This window comes from Benincasa hispida, chromosome 7 (assembly GCF_009727055.1).
Source record: "Benincasa hispida cultivar B227 chromosome 7, ASM972705v1, whole genome shotgun sequence".
Lineage (NCBI taxonomy): Eukaryota > Viridiplantae > Streptophyta > Magnoliopsida > Cucurbitales > Cucurbitaceae > Benincasa > Benincasa hispida.
The window spans coordinates 43794830-43812586 of NC_052355.1; the positions used below are offsets into that span (position 1 = coordinate 43794830).

At 36.9% G+C, this 17757-nt stretch overlaps 2 protein-coding genes across 3 annotated transcripts; one reads left to right on the plus strand and one right to left on the minus strand.

Annotated features, from left to right (window-relative positions):
* The first annotated feature begins 4619 nt into the window (after positions 1 to 4619).
* On the plus strand, positions 4620 to 6412 carry LOC120080748 (UDP-glycosyltransferase 13-like). The gene has a single exon (XM_039035371.1). The coding sequence runs from the start codon at positions 4774 to 4776 to the stop codon at positions 6160 to 6162; it is 1389 nt and encodes a 462-aa protein (XP_038891299.1). The 5' UTR covers positions 4620 to 4773; the 3' UTR covers positions 6163 to 6412.
* A 3688-nt stretch (positions 6413 to 10100) lies between these two features.
* Positions 10101 to 17187, minus strand: LOC120080916. Of its 2 annotated transcripts, XM_039035595.1 has the most exons (5): positions 16783 to 17187; positions 14626 to 15034; positions 14014 to 14249; positions 13134 to 13929; positions 10101 to 12795 (listed from the first exon to the last, which is right to left on the minus strand). In XM_039035595.1, exons 3-5 carry the CDS (start codon positions 14245 to 14247, stop codon positions 10631 to 10633), a joined length of 3195 nt encoding a protein of 1064 aa, XP_038891523.1. In that variant the 5' UTR covers positions 14248 to 14249; positions 14626 to 15034; positions 16783 to 17187; the 3' UTR covers positions 10101 to 10630. The 2 variants fall into 2 exon arrangements, with proteins under 2 accessions (XP_038891523.1, XP_038891522.1); XM_039035594.1 differs by lacking the exon at positions 14626 to 15034 and having other exon boundaries at positions 16783 to 17186.
* Positions 17188 to 17757: the final 570 nt, after the last annotated feature.

Consider the following 17757-nt stretch of genomic DNA (forward strand, 5'->3'; position numbering starts at 1 on the left):
TTTGCTCCTGGGCTTAGGAACTAGGTCTATTGACCCCCTGACCATCTTGATCACATATTCACATTCTCATGCTCATTTACTCATTCACAACGTAAGCATACACATATACTCTAAAAGATATGCTTAAAACTTAAGGAAAAATACCACTCACCTTGGTCGAGTAGGAACCTTCCTCCCTAGAAGTTCCTTAGTTTCCTCGGCTCCCTTTTGAACCCTTAAAATCTTAGCTCAGAACTCCTTGTGATTTGGCCGGAATCCTCAAATCATCAAGACTGGCCCAAGCTTACCCAAGAGCTCGATCCTTCTGTCTTTTCCTCACTCTCCAGCCCGATTCCTTAGAGCTTCTTCTCTAGTAGCCCTACCTTGAAAATTAAACTCTTAAAGCTTTCAGGTGGCTTTGGAATAACTTGATAACTGGCAGAAATGACAGTTATTATAAGCCTTTTATTTATAATTATGAGGGCTAGCAGGTAGAAAACGCAGTGATAATACTTAGAATTTGTGAAAAAATTGAGTTTTGCGTCGATAAGCACCTAAAACCTCACTGACCCAATATTATGCGTTATTTCGTGCCAAAGTGTCTATTCTTATAGCTATCGCAGGAATCAAAAGCATGCATTTGTAATAAGCAATCACAGACAAACGCATGTGTTGAAGTCAGGCGACCGCAAAAGACGATCGCAGGCAGCAACCACATGCGTCCAACGTATGGAAGTTGAGGTAAACGCATGCGTCCAACGCATGGAGAATGAGGTGAACAAATAGAAATTGTGGCCACAAAATGAGCCATAATAGAAGATCGCAAGATGGGTAAAACGCGTTGATAACTTCAGCTAAATTAAGCTCGGATGCATACCTTGGGAGTATCAACAAGATAAGACGATGTGACAACGCCCATACCGCGACAAAAGCAACAGTGAGCCATACCTTCATTATTACAGCTGTCAGTGTCCAAATTCTATAAATAGCCCTTGATACCTTCATTTTGAGACATCCGAGCTTCTGCCTCAAGGCATAAGTTTGTGATCACGGATGAGAGCTTGAAAGAGATTTCCAGTGAGAATTCTTCATCTCCACAGCCCAGACCGAGTGACGATCAGAGCATTCACCGGAGATAGAGCTCGAGATAGACATCTTCACCATTCAACCATGGCACCACCGGCAGCCTTGACGCAGAGTCCTTCATCTCCCTTCTAATCTCTGTATTGTATTACATTTTAGCTTGAGATATTAAGATATTTTGTGATCAATGCAAATCTTACTCCTTCATTACCATCTTCTTCATCATCTTCATCTCTATCATAGTTTTTCTTCAGCGTTTATTTATCAAAGTCAATCGCATGCTTAATCGTGTAACCTAGAGATAGGATGCATGTAGCAACCCACCGAGAGGTGTGCGTTGTGCAAAGTATAGTGAGTTAATCCTCTTTGCTTGGTGAAAGGCTGTGGCAACGCCTGTCTATGGGATGTTGCATTACTTGTCTATAAGTTAAGTAGCCGCATCTAACTGCCTGAGAAGGTAAAGGATGGAACGCACTAAGCAAGGTTCGTATTTTTCCTAGAGATAAGCACAATCTTATGCTCGACACAACCATGCACTATAGAGATATAATCATGCGGCTGACCACCTAGAGGTGTGATACGTTAGTACAACGAGCTGGGATTACTCGAGCGATTTAAGATAGTAAACGTTACTAAGCATTAATGGTTGTTATGTCTCTACCTATTCTCATTGCAAGTCTTCTATTGCTCAATCTGTTTAGTTAGGAGTAGGAGTAGTATGTAAAACATTTAAATCTTCTTCGCTTTATTTTTATTCTTATTCATCGCCTCAAACGCATCACTTCATAAATATTATTGAGTGACAAGTCCCCGAGTTTGACCTCAGATTACCCGAGAAACTTGTGTTTGTGTTATACTTGGCACAAGCGTAAGAAAACTTGTGATAGGAACGCGCGATTATTGCATGCTAAGATTAATGATCATCATTCCGACGCATGACCTCAGACGCATGGGAGCAAACACATCAGCCATTTCTAACGCATGATTTAATGTACAACCCCATTCGTCCTTAAAAATAAAACAAAACAAAACGCGTCCCTAAATTATCCCAACATCATTTAAAACGCATGAGTGAATGGGAGAACTTCTCGTCCCAAGTTGATGCTACTTTCAGACCTCACTGTTCGACAACATCTTCTCCTCTTAGAACCACTTGATCTTCCTTTGAATCTGCTCTCAAACACTCTTCCTACTGTTCTTTGAAGAGGATTTCGATTTTTGAACTGAAAGATCACCTTGCGGTGGTATTTATAGGCCAAAGGAACTGATCCTTCTCATCTTACAAAGCCTTTAACGCAAAATACCTCCTACTTTGGAGTGTTTGCACCATGTTTTGCCACCACCTTTTTTCTTGAATTTCACCTACTTCCATGCCACTTACCTGCTTGCATGAAGTTTGAGTTGTCTTCCTCATGCATAAATCTTCCTTGCACGAAACTCTATTCGTCCACCTCCTACTAACTCAAACTCAACCTTCTCTCGGTATAGCCATTTGTCTGGGTAAATTCATCAGCCTTGCATAATGCAAGCCTCAGCACCGCATAAACACTTGGCCCATCGTCTAATCCATCGTGTAGCTCTTGCACTTCATCGCACAGCTTAATCGTTTAGTGAATCTCTCGCTGTCGCTTAACATCCAGCCCTCTCGCTGTTGCCGATCGTCTAATGCCTGCGCCCATCGTATAACACCTATGCCCCATCGCATAGCTCCATTGTCTAGTGATCTTTCGCTCTCAATGATCTCGCTATCGCGTATCTTTCGCTGACGTTCATCGTCTAGCACATAGCTTATCACATAGCTCCTACGTCTATCGTGTAGCGCTGACGCCTATCGTCCAACGCATCACGCCCATCGTCTAGCGCGTCCGCTTATTGTGTAGCCCCATCGTCTAGCGTCTGCGTCTATCGCACAACCCCCATCGTCTAGTGCTATCATCTAGCACATTGGTTAGCATCACCTGTAGCTACACGATTGTCTAGCACATCGCTTAGCACCGCACATAGCTATACGATCGTCCGCCCAGCGCCTTGCCTCATTGTATAGCTTTCTCGCTCTTGCTCACGTAGCTTTCTATCATCCTAACGCATGAGCAACCCTTAGACAATGCCTCTTGCCAATGCTTCGACCAACATGCGTCCATACCTCACAAGATCACACATGGTTTGTCCTTGGCTTCAATGCTTAGTTCCTTTCTACCTCTACAAACTTAGCCTTATCTCATTCGTTAATGTTTCCTAACATCACACGCATGGTTTCTTTTTGACTTCCCACTTAGTCAAAATTTTACTAGTTAAGGTTCAACTCAAAGCTACTCAACAAACTTATTCAAACACTTAGAAATTTTTCCCTCTCTTCAACATAGGGTTTAACTTATACTTAGTTAATTTGCTTAATTACATGCTTAAGTAAGGAAATTAAAATCCAGGTTTCACATTGAGGATGAAAGTTCTGACAATATCTTGGGTGAAACTTCTAATCACATCGCCACAACCATTGAGTCACCAACAATGTTACACAATGAAAACAAGCAAGTGAAGTAGATGAATTGGGCAGAGGTTTACGAACCAAACGCCCATCAGTTCGTTTTCGTGATTTTATTACTGAACCTACACAGTAAGAGAGTCCATCTCGAAGTTCATCAGTGTCCATGAGTTCCTCGAGTACTCCCCCACTCTATAAACACTTTGTGAATTATGATAAACTTTTTGCAAAACATCGTATATTTCTTGCAGCAATGACTATAGGACATGAACCTCGATCAAGCTATAAAAGATATAGGTTTGAGAGAAGTCATGCAAAAAGAAATAAATGCATTGGAAGCTAACCAGACTTGGGTCATGGAAGTCTTGCCCCCAAGTAAGAAAGCTCTGGGGTGTAAATTGGTATATAAAATCAAATATCACTGGAGAGATTGAAAGACTTAAGGCTTGCCTTGTAATTTTTGGTAATCATCAGGTTGAAGGTATAGTTATAACGAGACTTTTGCTCCAATGGCAAAAATTATCAGTGTACGAACTTTTCTAGCAGTTGCAGTTGCAAAGAGTTGGAAATTGCATCAGATGGATGTTCACAGTGCTTTTCTTCATGGTGATCTCGATAAGGAAGAGTATATGAAATTATCACTTGGTTTTATTGGCAATATTTCGGGTATGGTGTGTCACCTCAAGAAGTCTTTGTACGGCTTACACCAAGCATCAAGATGTTGGTTTGTTAAGTTAGCCACCAACCTTTAATATAAGTTTTTTTAATATCAATGTGCCATCAATATTTTTATTGTATTTTATTGACTATTGTATTCCAACATCTCTGACGGTACCTTTTGTATTATATTTCAGTGTTTGTATTATTGTCATTAACTTGACATTTTATGATTTTAAGTGGATTGCATTTATTATTTCTATATTAAAATATACATATATCTTAATTTTTTATCTACATATCTATCGTTGATAGCTTCATTCATAGCTCTCCGATCTCTCATTGATAACCATTGAGTCCAAATAATTCAATTGAATTGAAGTAGTTGTTGAACTATTAATGATAAATTGACTGTGCGGTGGTAGTTAGAAGTAGCGGTTCTCTTCACCCACGATAACACCTTCCAAGTTTTAATGTCGACCATCAACCAATCGCATTCAACATTTACACTCCTTACTATTTAACCTCTCTTCTTTTCTTCTACTATTCTTCAACCTCAATCTTCGCCGGAAATGTCAAGTTCCGATCAACCCTCCGGCCACCAAACCCATGTTGCTCTCTTCCCAAGTGCCGGCATGGGCCATCTTGTTCCCTTCCTGAGACTGACCAACACTCTCCTCCGCCATAACTGTAAGCTTACTCTCATCACTTCTCATCCTTCTGTATCTTCCGCTGAATCTCACCTCATTTCCCGCTTTCTCTCTGCTTTTCCCCAAATCACTGAACTCAAGTTCCATATCTTACCTCTTGACCCTTCAATCGCTAATTCCGATGACCCATTTTTTCTTCAATTTGAAGCCATTCGTCGCTCTGTCCATATCCTCAATTCTCCCCTTTCCTCTCTCTCTCCGCCGTTATCCGCTCTTGTCTGTGATGTCGCCTTGATTTCCTCTAGTCTTCAACTTACAGCAACCCTTAACATACCCAATTACGCGCTCTTCCCTTCCTCTGCTAAAATGCTCTCTCTCTTTGCCTATTACCCGGTTGCTAAAATGTCTGATCCATCATCCGACTTCATTCGCATCCCAGCCATTGGTTCCATTCCCAAAAAATCCCTCCCTCCTCCTCTGCTTGTCAATAATTCGATCTTCGAGAAAATTTTCTCACAAGATGGTCAGAGAATCAGAGAACTAAATGGGATTTTGATCAATGCAATGGACACAATAGAAGGAGATACTCTCACAGCACTCAACAGTGGGATGGTACTAAATGGATTACCCCCAGTAATACCAATAGGACCATTGTTACCATGTGATTTCGAAAACCCAGATGCCAAATCTCCCATAAAATGGCTGGACAATTTACCCCCGAGATCGGTTGTTTTCGCATGCTTCGGCAGCCGGACCGCCGCATCAAGAGACCAAATCAAAGAAATCGGAAGTGGGTTAGTTTCTAGTGGGTACAGATTCTTGTGGGCAGTGAAAGATAAAGTAGTGGACAAGGAAGACAAAGAGGGGTTAGAGGAAATAGTGGGGGAAGAACTAATGAAGAAACTGAAGGAAAAGGGAATGGTATTGAAGGAATGGGTGAATCAACAGGAAATCTTAGGGCACAGAGCAGTGGGTGGGTTTATTAGCCATTGTGGATGGAATTCTGTGATGGAAGCGGGGTTGAAGGGAGTGCCAATTTTGGGTTGGCCTCAGATCGGAGATCAGATGGTCAATGCAGAATTGATAGCAAAGAAAGGGGTTGGAATGTGGGTTGAAGAATGGGGATGGGGCCAGACATGTCTGGTGAAGGGCGAGGAACTTGCAGGAAGGATTAAAGAGATGATGGAGAGTGAAGCTTTGAGGAAACAAGCTGCAAAGTTTAGAGATGAAGCCATTAAAGCAGTGGAAGTTGGAGGAAGCTGCGACAGAGCAATTGAAGGGCTGATTGGGAGGTGGAGGAAGGGGACTTGAAACCCTACTCTTCATTTCTCAACTTGCCTCAAAAAGAAATTACCGCAGTGGTAAAATTTGTATTACTACGGTTATTTTAGTTCATTACTATTGCTAGGTGGTATTTATATGTTCAATCTCTCGATTATTGTATTAAAAAAATCCACAAAGTAAGTGAAGTCTATGAAATGAAGAGCGAAATTAATGTAATAGAGATAATGAAACACAATAAATGTTACACAAATAATGGCGAAAAAATTCAGAACTAAAACAAGTTTTCAAAATATATGTAGAGAGGTTGATAGGTAAGCTAGGTGAGTGATGCTCGAATTAGTTTTAAAATTTAGTTTTAATGTATTAAAATATGGAAAATATCAATTTATAATTCTAAATTTTGACATTGTATTAATTAAAATTTTGAACTAATAATTATTTCTATTTACATTTTGTTCAACCAATATAGTGTGAAATTTATGATTTGACTTAATTAAACTCGTAAGTTTTTATAAGCTTATCAATTTAAACCTTTTATTATGACTACTTTTGAAAATCATCCATGTATTGATTCTCAAACACGTACGTGTGTAGGCTTCTTTAAATGTTGGTTTACAAAATTGACAAATAAAGTAAATGTATTGATGATTCTCAAAGACAATTATGACAAAGGATCTAAATTAATTCATTTATGAAAGTTTAGGTGTTTAATTTATACATCTATAAATTTCACACGAGGTTTTTCCAAATGAAAAATAATTAAGGATGTGAATTAACACACTTGTGAGCCGTTTGAATCGCTGATATTATTTTATGGGTATATATATTAAATATGAGGAATTTGAATGTCTAGGTATTAGATATCTAGAATAATTAATGACTGTGTTTAAATATGTATGGATACCCAGAATAATTAATATCTGAAAGTTAAATAGATGTGTTAAAGTTACCAATTTTCTATATAGAAATCAAAATTAAATAATTACTTAATTAAATATAAGAGACCAATTGATGCCGTCATTAATTAAAGTTAACATTATTTAATTTATTGTTATATTAATTAATTATGTAATGAATTAAAACGAAAATAAAATAATTACTTTTATATTAAACATAATTGAATTACTTAAATTAATTACTAAAAAATAAACTAGTATAAATTAATTATAATATTGATAATTAATCATAATAATCTTATATTAAATAGTTAAGATATCATAAAATATTAATTGTGAAGGTATTAGCTGAAACTTATTAAGTCTAAATAATATATTTGTATTTGATAATTAATCAAAATTAATAGTAATTAGTAATGAATAATTTATATTAATTTATTAATTAATTAGTTTATATTTTATTGTTAATCTCCTAGACATAATCTCACCATTCTACAGAGTAGTAAAAAGGTTCTCTTGATAATAATATCCTGTGTTTTAAAATCTAAAAGCCTGTGAAACAAACAATGTCTAAATCTCATGGAAAAATCTGTAAAACAAATGGGGTCTTAAAAAATTTTAGGGTTTAACTTAATAAATTTATTAGTTTAGAGCTCAAATTGATACAACCCTTAAAGCTAAAGAGTATAATTTGATATTTTCTCAAAAAAAAAAAAAAAAAAAAACCTACTTTAGGTAAAATAAAAGTCTTGGTTTATTAACATAGTTGAATACTTGGCTATGTAACTTGGAAGAAACAAACCTTGTTAATGATTGAATCAAATTTGATTGATATATATGTTGAATTTTATGTGAACATCCAAATGCTGAGAGTTGCTCCAAGCAAGGCCCAAGTCCAAGGCAAATTGTAAGGTGTAAAATCATGTGTCTCAAAAAGGTTAAGTCAAAGCCTCGAGTTCTAAGTCGATCAACCAAGTTCAAGTAATAACTGAGTCGAGCTCAATGATGGCACGCTACAACCTCGAGAGCCACAATCTCCTTTAACACTAATGGTGATGCACATAACACCAGATAGGTATCAGATAAAAGGTAACCTCGATTCCACAAACATCATAACACCACAGGCTTACACGTAACCAAAGACGTTAAAGTGAACTACAAATAGCCTCATTCGATGATCCTAAAGAGGAAGCGCAAGTAATTTTCAAATGAAAACCCTAACCTTACTTTTGAATGCTTAGTTGAACTATACACTACCTATATTAACTTACGTATTAAAATGTTGTTGGCTCGATACCACACCAATGCGAGAATATTTCATGTAGGTCAGCTTGGAAAGCAATATCAAAATAGGCGAAGTGGTCCCACAAGAGATCTACAATAAAGACGAACATCTATAAGATTACTCGCTAACACAATCGTTCATATGTCTAGATTTATTAATGAAGCAAATAGCCAATTGATGTACTTTACCCAAATGTGGCGTGAATGAACCATAATTTCTTGGAAAATAATGAACCATAAATGAACACAGGGCTGTTACAAGACCCATTATGCAACAGCTCGATTAGACTTGATTTGGTTAATGTAGACCCACACCAAGCCCAACCAACGTTGTTTCACCCTAAACTATAAACAACCTATAGATCGAGGACGAATCAATTTCTTTATTTTTTTTCTTTTTACCCCTTAGAAAAACCTTTTTTTAAAAAAATATGTAACAACATATGCAATCCCCAAAAACAAGTATGAATATTAATTTTGTAACGTTCGTATGTAAAGGATGTTAATGCAACTTCTAAAAGTTTAAAAGATATTTTTACCTGAGATATTAATAGTTTTTATGTATTAATGAAGTTTTTTAAAGTTTAGATTTTTTTTAAAAAAAATAAAATATTAACATTTTAATCAAACACTAAGAGGATTTTTTTAATTTTGAAACTTGTAAGTATTTTTTTAAACAAAGTAAATATTTGAGGATATTTTAAATAATTTAGCCTTTAAATAGATGACCAAAATGTGATAATTTAAAACCTAATAAAAATGAGGTGAAAATGTGGAAGTTGTAGGACATATACCGATGGTAAAAGAATTTTTTTAACTTTTTTTTTTTTTTTTTAAGTTTAAGGGTATTACCGTAATTTTTAAAAATTCAGGTCATTTTTTTTATAAAAAAAATTACAATAAAGATACTTTCATACTTTCAAACTTTAAACTACCATTTTGATCATTGTTTTTTTGAAGTTTTTAACTTTAATCTATGCTTTTAATTCTTCACGTACTTTCAATAAATCTTAAATTTAATCCAACTAAATTAATTTTTATCAAAATTTATGAAATAATAATAATAATTTTCTTATAAAGAAATATAATATGTGAATATATTTCCAAATTTTATAATAAAAATATTAATAGATAACAAAACAAAATTAAAATAATAACAATAAACTAGTATTGAGAAGTAAATTTAAGATTTATTGAAAATAAATGAGGAGATTAAAATCAAACAAACTAGAGATCAAAATCGTATTTTAAGCATATATATATATATATATATATATATATATATTAAAACCAAATTACAAAGTTGGGTAGTATTTTGTGTAATTGAGCTTAAAATAAATAATTAAAGAATAAATGGAAAATGAGAGACACGTGACGGAAGCGTGAGAAGCAAAGGACAGATAGAGATAGGGAATGGACAGCGAGCGAGTGAGAGATGCATGAGAATAAGGAAAAGAAAAGGATATGATTGGATGACAACTTTGAAAATCTCTATTTGGTTTTGGGGCCCACTCTTATTAATAAGGAAACTGCCTGTACCAACCAAATCAACTTCGACACCGACATGCCTACGCATGTTCAAACTCCTCCCACGCGCTTCCCCCGCGCGTGTCCCTCACTCTCCCATTCCCACAATTCTTCAAACTCGGGTTTTACGCTTGGGCTAAATGATAGACTACATTTAAGTATCATCAAATCATGAATGAAATGAAACTACTCGTACTACGGCAAACCGTCATAAACAAACTCGTGTACAGGAACCATATTAATGATTGGATTAGTAGATGTAGAACTATTGTTTATCAAATATTAGAATTTGAGTTGAGATGTAGATTTATCTCACAACAGTAATTTTAGAAGCTACAACTGTCTTCTTTATCACATGTATGAATCGTTGGATGAAATATTTAAAACCATGAAAATTTTCAAACCTTTCATCAGCTTCGCTCTCGTTGCAAATCCAGCAACCGTTGGTCCGAAGAAGCAGAAAAGAATAAAACAGATGAAGATCATAACAGAATCCATCTCAAAACCCAAAGCAAAGTGTCAATCAGCCTCACAGATTTAGGTTTAGGAACTCTGGTGGTATATCCAAGGAACAAATCATGCAACATTATTTATGAATAATACAGAATTGGCAGACACCCAAAGACAGATGAGAACCCAAATCTTCAGCTATCAAATGTACAAAGAACAAGGAGGGGACTCTGCTCCATGGATCTTAAATCTCAACCTAGAGCCATACAAATAACCTTCCCAGCTTTCCTCTATAACATCATATGCTCAATTAATAAATCAAAGCCTCCTACCGTTGATTAAGTTAAAGGAACAGCCGGAGGGTTACCGGCCGGACATCTCTGCCGACGGGGCCGTCTAGTTGTTTTGCCCCAACCAGTCAGGCTTCCATCTTCCAGACCCATTTCAATGTTACTTAGTTGCTGTATCAGCTGATTACATGCTGATTGCACAGGGGGCGGCGGACTGATCACTGATCGTCGTCTTCCCCTACCACAACCGTTTCTAGTAGAGTTCCTCCTCGTAACTCCAGAATGCCAAGAGTGGCCCGTCGCTCGCATTAGCCCACCAAATGTCTGAAGATCTTCTGTAACCTCATGCCTTGATAGAGAAGAAAGGCCAGGAAGGATGTCCTTCTGGAAGTCCCTTCGCTGCCTACCTCTCCTCGTCTGGCCCTTTCGGGGCCGATTTTGTAACAAATTGGTTCCAGTATCTTCAATTTCCATATTTTCTGGAACCAGGGGCTTAGGCATGTATTCTTCTTCACCGACCTCCGCCAGCCTCAAAGTCATGTATTCGAAGTAATCAATCCCTCTCAAAGAGGATTCCTCAATATCCTTGCCTTCTATGGATCTCAATACAGTGTCAAACTTGGTCTGTACATCATCTCCATGTGTGGAAACTATCTCGGCAAACCAATTTAGGGGATCGCTCGAAGAATCTTCCAATGCATTGCTAACACTATCATCCAAATGACAGGAATGGCCACAAGAAGAGATGGCAAGTATTGCCTCTGCTGCTAAAGCCATAAGATCATCCTGAATATCAACAGCCTTGTGCTGAGGAGATTGTGGTTGCTGTTCAAGCTGTTTTTCCAAGGATTCTTCTTCTGCAATTATGTCGTCTTCAGCCTCGGGCATTGCTGGGACTTCTAAATCTATATCTACCACGACCTTTTCCTTGCCACTTGAAGAAGCCAGGGGTAGAGGTCTCATAGATGGTTCTTCATCGCTTACACATGAGTTCAAATCAATATCAACTCTCACAGTAGAGATCTTTGTGTCCTTTCCATTCTCTACAGCCAGAGCTCCGTCAGTAGCGTTGTCTGACTCAAAAACTGAAGGATCACAAGGCAAATTGATATCAAGTACTCTAGTTTTCCGGTTATCTTCCACTTCATTCTCAGATGGATTAGGAAGAGGTGCTGATGGGGATGTAATAGAAAACGACTCATTCTTAGAAATGCGTGACCCTTCAAAAATGGGAAACCCAAGAAGTTTTCGGTTACTCTGGCATTCACCGTGTTCCAACATTCTGGGTTCAATGTTACTACAATGTGAATTAGACTCGATGTTTGGATAACATATAACTTTACTGCCGTTTTCAGTTTCATTTCTATCAGAACATTGTTTCTTCGGAGAGAGTGCAAAATTAAGCTCTGCAGTCATGGGAAATCTTCTTGAATTGTTCATTTCATTCTTACTAGCAGCAGGTACAGCCCTTGACCAAGGTAATACATTATGATGGTCCTCATTGTTTTGTTCTGCCTCTCTGGTCCCGTAGTTTGGTTGTTGAGCTGCCTCATTTGATAAACTTTTTGAGAGCACTACATTCAAGTTAATGTCTTTTGGAGAATTCGTGCCCACACAACCAGATCCCTTGTAATAGTTTGCCCCATGGTCTTGCCTTATGGTAGAAGAGAGAACTCCCCCATTGGAACCAGATGCAGACCCGAAATATAATCCATTCTGGTAAGGAGTTTCACAACCAGACCCAGGGTTTGATCTAGAGTCACTACTCAAATGCCATCTATCTCCAAAAATTCCATTGTTCTGAGCTGATGAAGGAAAACTCTTCTGAACAGCAGCAGAAGATTTGAAACACGGCTGTGTATGACCTGAAGTCGTCTTTTGGGAGCTGTTGCCATTTGACTTTTCCCAAGATGAACCGGAGTGAGCCCAAGACTTACCCACGTCGAAAGAAGGAGCAATTTGATATGTGCGAGATGTCTGAGAAGCTAAAAGAAAACCAGGATCCCCAGTATTGGACATTTCATAACTTCTCTTGGATAATTGCAAATCATTAGCTGGCCTGTCCAACTCTCGTTGAACCTTGCTTTTATCATTGAGACAAAAAACTGGAAGTTCATGGAACTTGTTAAGTGGAACTTGCAAAGGATTAGAAGATAAATGGAATTTTTCCATCTGACCATGAGCAAAAGATTTCTCACTTTCCTTGCTACGTCCTGAAATAAAGTAGTTTAAGGGTTCAAAAACAAGTGAGAACTTTTCTAAAACAAACTTCTTCTATGTTCATAAGAAAAACATTCCAAGTGAAGATTCCAGTTAATATAGGTAACCACCACGGGCCACGGGTATAGAGACTTCAATTTCTCAGATTCATGTATTCTTTTTCTGTTCATATATTCAAAGCATTAAATATGTTTTTTGTGAAGGTTAAGAGATAAGAGATGCATCTGCAGATCAGGTAAACTGACTAAAGAAATTTGGGGGAACAGCAAAAGCCAAAAACCCTTGCATGAAATTTTACTAATGTTCACACAATATAAAGAAGAAATAATACCTGCTTCAAAGATGTTAGGAAATGCCTCTCTTTTATTTCCGTTCTCAATATACGAATTCCTATTTGTTGCATGTCCACCTTCACTACTGGAGCTCAGAAAAATTTCTTGCTTTGTAGACGACACAATGGGGCCTTGAGTCTCCCCATTGCTAGAGTCACGAGCACTAGGAAGATCAAAAAAATTGGACCCATTTGCCTCTTCGACCTGAACAGGCTCGTTTAAGTCAGCCAAACCATATCTGTTCCATAAACACGAGTCAGATCTCAAAGCAGCACTTTGGCCACCACTTTTTTCTCCAGGATTCACATTCAAATTTGCTGTCACACAACTCTGAGTCTCAAATTTCTTGTTGCCATTTGAGTGACAACCCAACGTGGAAGGCACTTTTTCATCATGAAATACCTCCCCCTCTTCGCTATCAATGTACTCATCTGCTGGAAGTTGAAGATCAAATGTTTTCCTCCTAGACTTTGAGGGTCTAGATTCTAGTACCTCACAGTCTTTTGAACTAGTTCCATTTTGGGATGGTAAGAGGCCATCGCTTCTATTGTTTTCTTTCAAAGAACTTAAAGATGATTTTACATCTTCAATGCCAGGTACGGATGGTCCACTGGAAGAAATTGCAAGAGGAAAGCTTGGGAGATGCCATTTCCTTGCACCATCAGGAGTACTTTGAGATGCTAGAGGACTAGATGAGAATGATATGTCCACAGGTACCGGGTGTCTGTGTTCTGATCTTTTAATATCATTCATTAACTCTCTCTGTTTTATATATAACCGATGCAGCTCACGAACCTGCTTAATGACAAAAGTAAAAAGAAACTCAAAAAACAATGTGACCATAACAATGGAGCTTCAAAGACTTGGAATGAGCGTTACCTGGTTCTTGAATATGGCTTCATGCTCAAGCATTGTCCTCTTCACTGCATCTCTATCACAACCTAGATATGCATCGGAGGTAGCTCTTGGCAGAATTCCATTATAGTATTGACCGCTCTGACATGCTTTTTCACTGTAATATAAAGGCCAGCTACAACCATGAGAATCTTCATTTAGATCCCTCATTGAGTGATATCCTGGCAAATAACTTTCATACTGCACCTTTGTTCCCATTCCTGAGTCAATGAAGATTCATTGAATCATATACTTTCATATTGAACAGAATCCAGATTTTTAGATATTAATAAATCTGAATAATCAGAACTACTCATATTAACATATTAAATAATAAATGGATATTCATATCAGCACGTCTCTTAACATTATATTGTGACAAAGAAAAAAGAATGAACTCTAAGCTAAAGGCAAAAGTCAAGCCAGACACAAGGACATGAATCTTCAACTATGAAAGTCATGGTCATCACCTTGAGTATCCAAATGGTTGGGAAAAATTGAGAAACAAAATAAAGTTGCAATCCAAGTCTAATAGCAAAGAGAGATAGTTTTGGGCATTTTCAAGGAAATGGTGAGATGTTGAAGTCCTGGGGGTACCTTTAATATAAAGGATGACGGCTCTTATTTTTTTGTTCTCCCTAACACTGTTGCTTCTTCTATCTCCAATGTGTTGGTAATCCTTTATTCCAGCTCATGCCTCCAAATCAAATGCATCCCCCTCCCTGGTAACCTCGGAGGATATTACTTGTAAATATATCCCCATCATCCTCCTGTTTTCAATATCAAGACTATACCCTCTAGGCTCAACTTTAAAGACAGCACATGTGCCCGCAAGAATAATGTATACTAGTTTCGGATCAGAACAGTCCATGTTAACCCAAGTGCCACAGATTTCTTCTGTGGCTTATACTAACCCCAGAATGCTCACGTGTGGTTTGGTGTCATGTCTTGAGACCCAAAACATGCTTCAGATTAGGGATTAGATGACTCTGGAGGCGAGAATAATCTGCTGAAGGGAAGGTTATTCTCGGTACGAGGAACAACTTGTAGGTATTTCCAAATTCAATTGAAAATTTTGAGTGAAACATATATAAAAGGCAAAATTAGGTTTCTTGTTAGACTAATTGGTTCCAATAAAAGGTATCTATTGCAGACTCTAAGATTGAAGAGAAAGCAATCATGTTACAACAATTGCTTTCATTTCTACTTATCCCAAAGATATATAGCCGACTATGACTGTGGTAAAGAACCAGAAATGTTCTCAAAGGGCGAAAATCAAAAGAGGGAAAATATTAATTCAATAAAGAAAATTTCAATTGCAATGAGCTTACTTACAGAAATCATGTTTGTTGACTGCCACTGCCTAACTAACAATGCACAGTATCAGGTGCAGAATCAAACACTAACGCCATTACTGTTATATCCAAGCAATTTTCTTGGGGACAGTGATTAAATAAGCCGTCCAATGTCCAAGAAAGTTGCAATGAACCAATGCGAAAATAGAGCTACCGATCTATGATACAATGTGCTATCAAATTAGTATATCTAAGTCACCTAAAGGCATTCCATTCTTCAGTATCATAACCACGCACAGTTGCAACTTTAAAGCAACACTACAATGGGAGTAAATAAGGAGTTTCCTATGCAAATAAGTTGGGAACTCGAGGAGAAAACGTGCTCTCAAGAAATTCAGTGTCAAGTAAGAGGTAGTAGTATAGTATGCTCTATCCGAGTTGTCACGATACATGCACAAATCTTCTTCATACTCCAGTAAACCAACAATATCCGGCATAAAAGCAACTTAACAGAAGGCTGCTCATATGATAAGGACTGATAGGGACTTAATGGCAACTGCCTTTAACTACAAGAAGTTACTGACAGATAACAGAATTACTCAGAGAAAACTTAGGAGTAATTCAACCAAGGCAGTTCAGATCAGTAGCTAAGAAAATGTACACAAAGCAGCTAAAGCATTATCGTAATCATCTCAATCTCCACACAAGCCTACTCAGTTGCCATTCGCATCAAGACAACTGCTACAACCAAATTAAGCTATCAATTGCAAGTCCAAATACAGTGCATTAAAATGAACAATGCATCATCAAAGTACCCTTTCAACTCACAAATTAATCAAAACCAGTAAATTAGTTCCCTAGCTTCAATTTTGAGCAGGCAGGAATAGATCATTTAAAGTCCTCAAAAATGCAAAAGCAAATCAGAGAACAAAGACAAACACCACTCAAAAAAATTGAACCCAAGGTGTAATCAAATCTCCCCAAGCTCAATAGAAAATACAGTCGAACAAAACACCAAAAATAAAATTACGATCAAAAAGGGAAAAATCAATTATCCCCTCAGCCACTCACTAAAATACCAAAGAACAAACATCAATATCATCTCCAAATCACAACAAACAAATTCCAAATGTACAAAACACAATCTACAATAATCACCAACCGAAAACAAGCAGTCGAATCCACAAATGTAAAATTTAGAAACTGTTCACAACTAAAAAGTCTGATTGGAAAAGAAAATGCATAAGGCAAAAGCAGTAGACCCCAAATGGTTAAAAGGGTCGGAACCCATAGCAGCAAACAACAAACAGTCTTAGAAAAAGCAAGAGAGTAGAATACGAAATTAAGACAAATTAAGAAAAACCCATCAAAAAACAAAAAAAGAGGAGAATCATCGGAATCCAAAAGGAACCCAGAAATCAAATTAAGAAAAAAAAAAATGAATAGATGGGAAAATTACCTTAAACCCACATCCTCCGATTCGAAAAACTCAAGAACCCTTCACGGATTCAGCCATTAACAACCCCTTGAGAAGGGGAAAATTTAGAGTAGGAGAGTTTCACCATCAAAAAACAAAACCCAAAAAGAAAATCCCAAACAGAATTATAAATATAGAGATGAAATAAGAAGATGGGTGTTTAAGAAACAGCAGTAAGAGAGAGAGGTGAGGTTAGATCGTCATCGAGGTAGAGAAAAAAGAGGAGATTTTCGATCTGCTGGGCCACTCTCTCTCTCTCCTCTCTCTCTAATTCTCTCTCAAAATTGTTTATGTAAGGAAGGAAGAGAATTTTCAGGGACTAGGGAGAGAGAAAAGGGGAATGAAAGAAAGAAAAGAAGTTCTTAAATTTTAATTTTAATTTTTTTGGAAAAAAGAAAAGAGAGAGATCCCAGATAAGAAATCTTCACATAAACGAACGACCTTCTAAGAACAGTGACATGAAATTTGTCAACATCCGGTCTCTTTTTATTCTCTGCTTTTTCTTCACTTCCTCTTCTTTCTTTCTCTCTCCCATTTTCATAATTTTTACTCTCTTTTTTTCCTTTTTTTTATTAACTTTAAATTAATTTTAAACTCATTTCTCTTATATTGAAGTAAACAAAAAGAAATGGGCATTTCTAGATTCTCTCCACCTTCCTTGCTTTTGGTGCACATATTAATTTAATATCATATCATACATTTCAAACTATTCTTTATTCACTAAAATACACATTTAACAAATCTAACTATGTTTTTCCTTTTTTTTTCTCTTCCCTTTTTTACTTTCTCAATAAGAAAAAAACAAAAATCTTTAGTACATCAATCTAATTTAGATAAGATTTAGCCTTAATTATCCTAAAACAAAAAAGGAGAAAAAAATTTGACATTATAGTTATATTAAAATGAGAAGATAATGAGGATTAAGATGGAAAATTTTCTAATCCTATTAATGAGTCT